Here is a 9,530-nt window from a genome sequence, read left to right as displayed (position 1 = left end):
CTGCAGGGAACCCAGGGCTGAGCCGGGGTCTTTGGCCTTCCCAGGCACTACATACTCAGCATGCTCACGCTGCTCTTCCTCCTCTGTCCTTTACTGCAGGAGAAGCCCTCCCATCCCCCCACCGGCTCAGGCCAGAAACCTGCCAGCCATCTTGAATTCCCCGGCTCCAACACTTCACCTTGTCAGTGACCAAATTCCCTTCTCAGTTCTTAGACTGCAGAAGCACAGTGTGTTAGCTAAATGCAGAGACTATTGTATTCTATGTGGTCTATACATACGGTACAATATTTAAAAAAAAAGATTTATTTGAAAGGCAAAGTGAGAGAGAGAGATACAGAGATCTTCCTTCTGTTGGACCACTCCCAAACGGCCACAACAGCCAGGTCTGGACCAGGCTAAAGGGAGGTGCCAGGAACAACATCTGGATCTCCCACCTGGGTGGCAGAAGCTCAAGTGCTTGGACCATCTTCTGCTGCATCCCCAGGCACATTCGCAGGGAGCTGGATGGGAAGCAGTGTAGCCAGGACTTGAACTGGCACTCCCATATGGGATGTTGGCATTACAGGTAGCAGCTTAACCTGCTGTGCCACAATGCTGACCTCAGTACAAGATCATTTAACCTTAAAACAGAAGGAAATTCTGACATGTGCTATGTCGCTCCCCCATTTGCGGAGGAACGACACAGGACCCTGCGCTGTTTTCTTTGCCCGGCTCTTCCCGGGTTAGCTGCTGGTCCCTCACTCGCGGAGGAATGACGCCATCCCGGGTTAGCTGCCGGCCCCTCCACCTCCGTGGAGGGGCGGCACCCCCTGCCGCTTTCCCCGCTTCCTCGGAGGAGCGGCACACCGCCGGCCGGCTCTCTCGGGGGCTGCTCAGATGTTCCTCCAGATAGATGTTCCTGGTGCATGTTGTCTCTCTCCTCCTTTATAGTCCTCTTCCACCAGTCCCAACTCTGCTACCCACACACCAAGCACGCTGCTCTCCTCCAATCAGGAGCAGGATCAGCTCCTGCAGCTTATCAAACTGATGAGGCAGCTGCGTAGAGGTTGTTTGGTCTCTCTCTCAGCGCCATATTGTGGGAGAGCAGATGCATAGAATTAGTCCTAGTTCCAGTAATTTAGTCTAGTCTCAGTTGCTCCCCACAGTGCTACAACATGCATGAACCTTGAGGACATGCTGAGTTAAATAAGCCAGCCACAAAAAGACACATTCTGTATAATTCTATTTATATGCAGTATTAGAATAGTCAAAACCATAGAGGCAGAAAGTAGAGTGGTGGTTTTCAGCACTGGGAGAGGGGAGAGACTGGGAATTTATTCATATTAAGCTTTTCAAGATGAAAACCGTTTGGTGCTGACTGGTGGTGATGGCTGCCCAACAAGGTGAAGTGGACATTCTCAACACATTTGTGAATGGCTACTACAGTGCATTTAATGCTGTACGTGTTTCACCACAAGAAAACAATTGGGGAAAATGTAAAAAAAAAGAAAAACCTGGAAACATACATTATCTTAGATTTTTATTCTGAGTTCATTTTATCCTATAAGTAGTTCAATTCTTCACATGATTGGAGTTTTCTTAGCTATGAGAATGGGATTGGGTTGTAGGGTTTCTGCAAATGCCTCCTTCTATAGGCCCTCAAATCTTGGTGGAAGTGAGAGCTCTTCAAGCTGGCCATTCTCTTGGTCTGATGTGCTGAGGGAACAGAATTATGAGTGTCTGAAAATCTAAGAGGGATATTTGGATTCAGGAGTCAGCAAGTTCATGCCGATAAACTCCCTGGTAATTTATTTCTTAGGGCATTTCAAAGTTCCGGTCACTCTGGCCAGCTGACTCGGTGGAAGGCATTCCCAGAATCACACTGGAAGTACTGGGCAGGGCTTCCTGCTCTGAGGCCTCCTTCTCAAGCAGCTTCGTGTCTTCCCGCGTGAATATGGCCTTCTTTGCAGAAAGCGGTTCCTAAACAGAAAGGTTGTCAGGAGAGATGAAAACTCTAGGTAGGGCAATGGCACGAGATTGCTATTTTCATGCCTAAGACTAAGAACAAATTGAAAGAGGCCCCTTCTAACAAAGTATAAAACTAGACCTGATGGATCAAAGTGATTCACCATAATCTAGTTGTTTTCCACAACGATCTCAACACCTTTTAAAGGAAAGCAACAGAATCTCGATTCCCTACAAAGCACCATCTATGATGTTCAGCATAAAAGTAACGATCACTAGGCATATGGAGAAGGAAAATGTGAACCCTAATCTACATAGAAAATATTCACTAGAAAGAGACCCACCAATAACACACATGATAGAATTAGCAAAGACGTCAAACAGCTATTACAAATATTTTCAAAAACTTAAGGGAGGGGCCCAGAGCTGTAGCATAGTAGGTGAGGCTGCCATCTGCAGCGCTGGCATCTCAAATGAACGTCCCAGCTGCTCCACTTCCAGTCCAGCTCTCTGCTATATGGCCTGGGAAAGCAGTAGAGGATGGCCCAAATCCTTGGGCTGCTGCACCCATGTCGGGGACCCAGAGGGGGCTCCTGGCTGCTGGCTTCAGATCGGCCCAGCTCCGATCATTGCAGCCATTCAGGAGTGGACCAGCGGCTAGAAGACCCCGCCCCTCTGCCGTTCAAATAAATAAATAAATCTTTGAAAAAAATTTAAGTGGGAACAATAGATACAATGAGTAAAAATTAGGGTATATCAACAGAGAAAATTTCCAAGAAAATGGAATTTTTTTTTAAAAAAAGAACCACATAGAAATTTTTGAAAGGAAAAGGATAATATCTGAAATGAAAAAACTCACTTAATCCCTAAGTGGGATATTGGTCATTGCAAACAAAGGGCCAGTAAACTGCAGGCAGCTCATTAGAAATTACCCAAAGGGAAGGACAGAGTAAAAAATATATTAAAAAGATCCAAGCCTTCAGGAGCTATGAGACAATACCAATAAACCTAACATCTGTAGAACTGTAGCCCTTGGCTGAGGAAGGGGATTTGGGGACATAAGCTCCACTGGCCTTCTGCACCCCATCTTTGCTGGAAGTCCCAGGGGACCATGCTGCAGTGGACCTGTGGAACACTGCGGAGAGCGCTGTGAAATACTCATACAACCCCCAAGATCCTTCTGGCGTCAGGGCTGTATCTATGCTGCAAATACTTGAATTGATTCTCTAAAAACATACTTCTAAAACATTCGTGTGGTCCAGATCTTTATAAACAATAGGAATTGCATTCTGACTTTGAGTCAAAATGAGGGCTTACTTACTCAAAGCTGCCTCTTCTCAATGGAGAGAAACCAATACAAGGGCAGCCTCTGCCAGCTCTCTTCTGGGCCAGACTCAAATGGTACCTGCACGATGAAGCTCTTTTGGATTCCCATGCACAGGACTGCATTCAGGATCTTATGGCACAGGATACGATGAGAGCTTTGTCAGCTATCAAGCTGCACTTAAGTCAGTTCTCTACCTGGGTGTCACCAACTTTGTAGCACAGGACAATTTACAGGAGGTTGTGGAAAAGAATGTGGGAGTTAGGAGATAGGCTTGTCAGATGGATGAACAGAGAGCTGTTTTCAGCTGTTCCAAGTACACCACTTACTTCCACTACTACAGCATCATACAGAGGGCAACTGGGGCTTGGCACGTAAATAAATAGAACACTAAATAAATTATTATATATTATATATCTGAAGTATACACTTACAAATATATTTGGTTTCCAAAAATTTTTTGAATCATCTTTGAAAAGGGTTCAAAGGGTTTTTTGATGAAAAAAACCCATTTGTTATAATTTAAAATACACAATTTTTAAAACCAGTCACGGGGCTGGCACTGTGGCACAGCAGGTAAAGTCCCCACCTGCAGAGCAGGTATCCCATATGGGCACCAGTTTGAATCCCAGTTGCCCCACTTCCCATCCAGCTCTCTGCTATGGCCTGGGAAAGCAGTAGAAGATGGCCCAAGTCCTTGGGCCCCTGCACTCGCATGGGATACCCGGAAGAAGCTCCTGGCTCCAGTTGGATCAGCACAGCTCCGCCTGTTGCGGCCAAATGGGGAGTGAACCAGCAGATGGAAGACCTCGCCCTGTCTTTGCCTCTCCTTGTCTCTTTGGTAACTCTGACTTTCAAGTAAAATACATAAATCTTAAAAAAAAGTTACATAAAAGATAGTTCCTGAAATCTAATATGAATTAATCTTGTACTGTTTCTTTTTCCTATTGCTAAGGATTTTATTAATAGGGATTGTCTGTAAGATTGGTTTATAGGGGCTGGTGCTGTGGTGTAGCAGGTAAGCTGCCGCCTGCAATGCTGGCATCCCATATGGGCACTGGTTGGAGTCCTGGCTGCTCCATTTCCCATCCAGCTCTCTACTATGACCTGGGAAAGCAGCAGAAGATGGCCCAAGCTCTTGGGCCCCAGCACTCACATGGGAGACCTGGAAGAAGCTCCTGGCTCCTGGCTTCTGATCGGTGCAGCTCCGGCCGTTGCGGCCATCTGAGGAGTGAACCAGTGGATGGAAGACTCTCTCAGGGCTGGCACTATGGAGCAGTGGGTTAAAGCCCTGGCCTGAAGCACTGACATCCCATATGGGCGCCAGTTCTAGTCCTGGCTGCTCCTCTTCCAATCCAGCTCTCTGCTGTGGCCTGGGAAAGCAGTGGAGGATGGCCCAAGTGCTTGGGCCCCTGCACCCACATGGGAGACCAGGAGAAGCACTTGGCTCCTGGCTTCAGATTGGCTCATCTCTGGCCATTGTGGCCATCTGGGGAGTGAACCAGCAGTTGGAAGACCTCTCTCTCTGTCTCTACCTCTAACTCTGTCTTTCAAATAAATAAAATAAATCTTAAAAAAAAAAAACCTCATTCTCTCTTTGCCTCTCTGTAACTCTGCCTTCAAATAAATAAATAAATCTTAAAAAAAAAAAAAACCACGATTGGCTTCTATATAAATCTGTGAATACAGAGGACGCAGTAGGCCGCGGGGAGCCCGGGTGTGTTTTGCACTGTGGCCGGGCTGACTCGTGGATTTCCTGGACTCTGCCAGCAGGCGGTGCGTTTGCCCATGCCGAACTCCTCTCCGTACCGTGTGGTCCTGCTCACTCTCCTGTTGGGTCTGATCCTCCCTTTGCTTCAGCATGTCCTCGAGGCCACTGTCACGTTCCTCCTTCAGCTGCACCTTCTCTTGCCTGTGCTGGGGTGAGGTGACAGAGCTGAATCAGGTCCCTGGGGGCAGACCGGGGCCCTGGGCCCCTGTGACTAGCATGAGCCAGCCATGGGCTCTAACCCCAAGTCCACCGCCCCTCTGAGTCGCATTCCCTCTTTAGCCCCAGATTTCACACACTTCAGGGATACCTGCGAGCTGAACACACCAAGAAACTCCCCCCCGGCTAACAGCAGCATCAAGTCTTGGATTTCAAATTACTCTAGGAAAGCTGAGCCCTCCATAGGTAGACCCAGTGTGTGTACACACACACCTCTTCTTTTGCCTTGGCTATACTCCGGTAATGATAAAGCCAGTGAGCCAGGTACTCTATCGGGTCACTGGGCCGAACCTTCACCACTTCTGCCAGTGCCTGGGCCAGGCAATTTCCAAAGCACTTCTTCAGGTATTCAGTTTCCATGCCGGAGGCCTGGGAAATGTCAAAACACAGTCACGATTTTACAATTGTAATCTGATGTCCCTGGATCCTACTCTTCCTAAAAGAACCAATAAATACATACTTGCCGATAGCTCTTATAGTCGAATGGACATTTTTCCTACAATGCTCCAGTTGTACTTGGTCAGACAATAGATCATGAGGGTCCTTAGGTCTGAGAATGGCTTCACACGCTGGGGGTTTAGGGCGGCGCCAGCCTCTTACCCAGACATTTCTACCCTAGAGTAGGTAGGAGATACCTGAGCAGGCAGGAGGTGCCTGGGAGGGGCTCTGAGCTCTGCTATTGTGAGGCTGGAAGCTACAGTTATCTCTGACATAGGAAAGTTAGGCTCATTTATTTCATAAGGAACCAGGAAAAGCCCTGGGGGGGAGAGGGAGGGAAAATGCTGGGCTCTGCAAGTACAGCTGCTCAGGCTCGCTGCTTGCTCTCTAGGGCTTAAGCAAGGACCCGCTGCAGGTTGGCTCGAAGCCCCTTGCGTTTACCATCGGTCTGATTTGAAGAGCTGGAGGCAGTGCAGTCCCAGTTAGACCGTAGTTAGGAGTGGCAGTGAAGCACAGTAGTGGGAACACAGACTCTGTGATCGGACAGACCCTGTCCCAGCCCTGGTTCTGCTGCTTGTGAGCTGTGTGGTCCTCAGGAAGTCACTCTGCTTCTCTGAGCCCCCGTTTCCTCATCTGTAGAGAGAAATAACAGAAACATGTACCTCACAATGACTAGCAGACACATAAACACACATAAGGCACTGAGCCTGGTACAGTGTTTTACTACTCCTGGCTTTGGATCCGCACAGCTCTGGCCATTGTGGCCACCTGGGGAGTGAATCATTGGATGGAAGACCTCTCTCTCTCTCTCTTTCTGCCTCTTATCTCTATGTGTAACTCTGACTTTCAAATAAATAAATAAATCTTAAAAAAAAAAAAAAAGATGGCCCAAGTGTTTAGGCCCCTGCACCAGCGTGGGAGACCCTGAAGAAGCTCCTGGCTTCTGGCTTTGGATCCGCCTAGCTCAGGCCATTATGTCCATTTGGGGGAGTGAACCAGTGGATGGAAAACCTTTCTCTCTCTCTCTCTAACTCTACCTCTCAAATAAATGAAATCTTAAAAAATAAAAATAAAAAATAAAGACTCAGATCAAGTCTTAACATTTTTTTTTAGTTTGTTCCTTCCTCATATCTCTCTCCTCCCATTTTTCAGTTTAAGGAAGAATATATATATATATATATATATATATATATATATCCAAAACGTATCTGTAGCAATGAGCACAGGGAACCACTGAGCACACAGAACTGGTTTTTAAATAGCCTTCCTCCCTTAAAAGGCACCCGGGTGCCTTGGAGAAATGGCTGATCCCAAGGCTGGGGCAGGAAAAGTCTGAGGGGCCTGGAACATTTTGTTATGCCTAAAAGTAAGAAAGCTCTACAAAACAAAATGGAACTGGCTCGAAGGGGGTCCTATCAGCCAAATCTGGGACACTCTGACCACTAAAATAAATAATGATCATGATGGGTTTGTCAACCTTCGAAACAATCAGAGATTCTTCAGCAATCAATATGTTTATTTGGAGACAGCATTGCAATAGGAATGCATTTGCCATGGTAAACTGTGTGCTCATTCAGGGAAGAAACGCAAACTGAAGAGGACTTCATAAGCTATTCTACAACAATAACCCACAGCTGTAAGGATCCAAAGCAGGGGGGGGTGTCAGGCCGAGGTTCAACCGGCAGCTGCTGGGCAGGAGTCCCTGCAAAGGATGCCCTGTGTAAAGGCTGGGGTGGCCTTCGAGCAAGGTGGCGGCTCCGCAGTGGTTCTGTGACAGTTCCTGTTACCGGGCATACACGCGTGAGACCCTCTCCCTCAACACAAGTGACTCATTTTGACTTTGACAACGTTCACAGATCATGGTTCACACAATAAAATAAGAGTCTACTAGTTGATAGGAGAACAAATTAGTAGATGAATGGAGAAGTCAGAATTCTCTTTCCTCCCCCCCCCTTCCTTTTGTTTGAAAGGCAGAGGGGGAGGGAGGTATATAGAGAGAGAACTACCTCCCATTTGTTGGTTCACACCCCAGATATTCATAACAGCCTGGGCTGGGTCATCTGCAAACTAGAAGCCAGGAACTCCACCTGGGTATCCTACATAGATGTCAAGGACTTGAACTCTAAAGATATCAGTGCTACCCCCCAGAGTGTGCGTGAGCAGAACACTGGATTGGAAGCAGAGCCATAATTTAAACTTTGGCACTCGGGTAGGGGATGGAGTTTTCCCAAGTGGTATCTTAACTACTTTGCCAAAGGTGTCCCCCAAATTCTTTCTTTTTAAAGATTTATTTATTTACTTGAAAGTCAGAGTTACACACAGAGAGAAGGAGAGGCAGAGAAAGAAAGGTTCACTCCCCAGTTGGCTGCAACGGCCAGAGCTGTGCTGATCCGAAGCCAGGAGCTTCTTCAGGGTCTCCCATGCGGGTGCAGGGGCCCCAGGACTTGGGCCATTTCTGCTGCCTTTCGAAACCATAGCAGAGAGCCGGATCGGAAGTGGAGAAGCTGGGACTGGAACCGATGCACGTATGGGATGCTGACACTGCAGGCGGTGGTTTTACCTGTTACACCATAGCACCAGCCCCAAAATTCTCTCTTAAAATAGAATGTCAACTATGAGGCCAGCGTTGTAGCATACCAGGCTAAGCCTCTGTCTGGGGTGCCAGTATCCAATCTGGTTCATATCCTAGCTTCTCCTCTTCGGATCCAGCTCTCTGCTATGGCCTGGGAAAGCAATAGAAGATGGCCCAAGTGTTGGGCCCCTGCACCTGCCTGGGAGACCCGGAAGAAGCTCCTGGCTCCTGGCTTCTGACCAGCACAGCTCCAGCCGTTATGGCCATATTGGGAGTAAACCAGCGGATGGAAGACCTCTCTCTCTCTGCCCTTCTCTAACTCTGCCTATCAAATAAATAAATCTTTAAAAAAAATCTTGCAGGAGGTGTGTGTATTTCACAAGTAGGGGCAATGATTCACAAGGGTCTTTATAGGAGACACCGGTCAGAGGGAAGGCGGCATGATGGAGCAGACGGTGCAGCAGGCGGTGTGACTCGGGCATCTCTAGAAGCCGGGAAAAGCAAGGAAATGTATGCTTCCCTCAGGCCGCCACTAGTAACCTCCCTTGCTGACACTTTGGGGTTCGCTCAGCAAGATCCACACAGTTTCGACCGACCTCAAACTTGTAAGAGGATAGATTTGCGCCTGAATACTGCAAATGTGGGGCACTGGTGTGGGGTGGGGCGGTGATACTTCCGTCTGCCCATCTGGGACCCGCCCGACCCACTGCGCGGGGATACTTTCCTATGCTCCTTGGACTCATACAGTGCGCTCTAACGACAGATGACCAGCAAGATTCTGCCACCTGGAGGCTTGGAGACGTGCACATGCTCAAGTGCCACGCCAGGTGGGGATCCAGCATTTGTATTTCAACAAAATCCTCAAGTTGGACTGTAGCTACCAAGCCACCTGGCCTTTATCACGGTAGCACCGTCCTATCCAAAGCCCGCCGCCCCTTCCTCTCTGCAGAGCCTGCCTGCTGGGCCGCGGGGTCCCACCGCTCTTCTTCCGGACCCCTCCTCACGTCTTTCATGCAGCAAGTGTCCTCGGCTCGCCCACCGCCCCGCACCCTGCGCCGTCCCCCGCGCGCCCCTTCCTCTCCGTGTGCACCCCCTCTCCACCGCCAGGCGCCCTCTGCTCACCTGTCCGCGAGCCCTGCTCTTTTCCCGGGACCCTGGGGCTTGCGCGCCCGTTGCGCAGCAACGGGACGCGACGGGCGGGTGGAGAGGGCGCATGCGCAAGGCGCGGGACGCTTGCAGAAACCGTTGCTCTCCTCCTGCTGGGC

The 9,530-nt window shown here is 48.8% G+C and overlaps 1 protein-coding gene across 2 annotated transcripts; it reads right to left on the bottom strand.

Annotated features, from left to right (window-relative positions):
• Positions 1–1,504: 1,504 nt before the first annotated feature.
• On the bottom strand, positions 1,505–9,521 carry DYDC2 (DPY30 domain containing 2). Of its 2 annotated transcripts, XM_002720980.6 has the most exons (5): positions 9,388–9,521; positions 6,135–6,326; positions 5,469–5,624; positions 5,078–5,185; positions 1,505–1,959 (listed from the first exon to the last, which is right to left on the bottom strand). In XM_002720980.6, exons 2-5 carry the CDS (start codon positions 6,135–6,137, stop codon positions 1,795–1,797), a joined length of 432 nt encoding a protein of 143 aa, XP_002721026.5. In that variant the 5' UTR covers positions 6,138–6,326; positions 9,388–9,521; the 3' UTR covers positions 1,505–1,794. The 2 variants fall into 2 exon arrangements, with proteins under 2 accessions (XP_002721026.5, XP_089169718.1); XM_089313592.1 differs by lacking the exon at positions 6,135–6,326 and having other exon boundaries at positions 9,388–9,448.
• Between the last annotated feature and the right edge of the window lie 9 nt (positions 9,522–9,530).

Source organism: Oryctolagus cuniculus, chromosome 15 (genome assembly GCF_051225735.1).
Source record: "Oryctolagus cuniculus isolate XC-2025 breed Fujian yellow rabbit chromosome 15, ASM5122573v1, whole genome shotgun sequence".
Taxonomy (NCBI): domain Eukaryota; kingdom Metazoa; phylum Chordata; class Mammalia; order Lagomorpha; family Leporidae; genus Oryctolagus; species Oryctolagus cuniculus.
The sequence above is the reverse complement of the archived record's forward strand: the minus strand, read 5'-3'. Positions and strand labels throughout refer to the sequence as shown.

Bases quoted from the DNA above. Each gene is read 5' to 3' on its own strand.
- DYDC2 (XM_002720980.6), bottom strand. The intron at 5,186-5,468 runs GTGTGTGTGTAC...ACCTCACCCCAG, and splicing joins TAGCCAAGGCAAAAGAAGAG to CACAGGCAAGAGAAGGTGCA. The intron at 1,960-5,077 runs GTACGGAGAGGA...CTTTCTGTTTAG, and splicing joins AGAGTGAGCAGGACCACACG to GAACCGCTTTCTGCAAAGAA.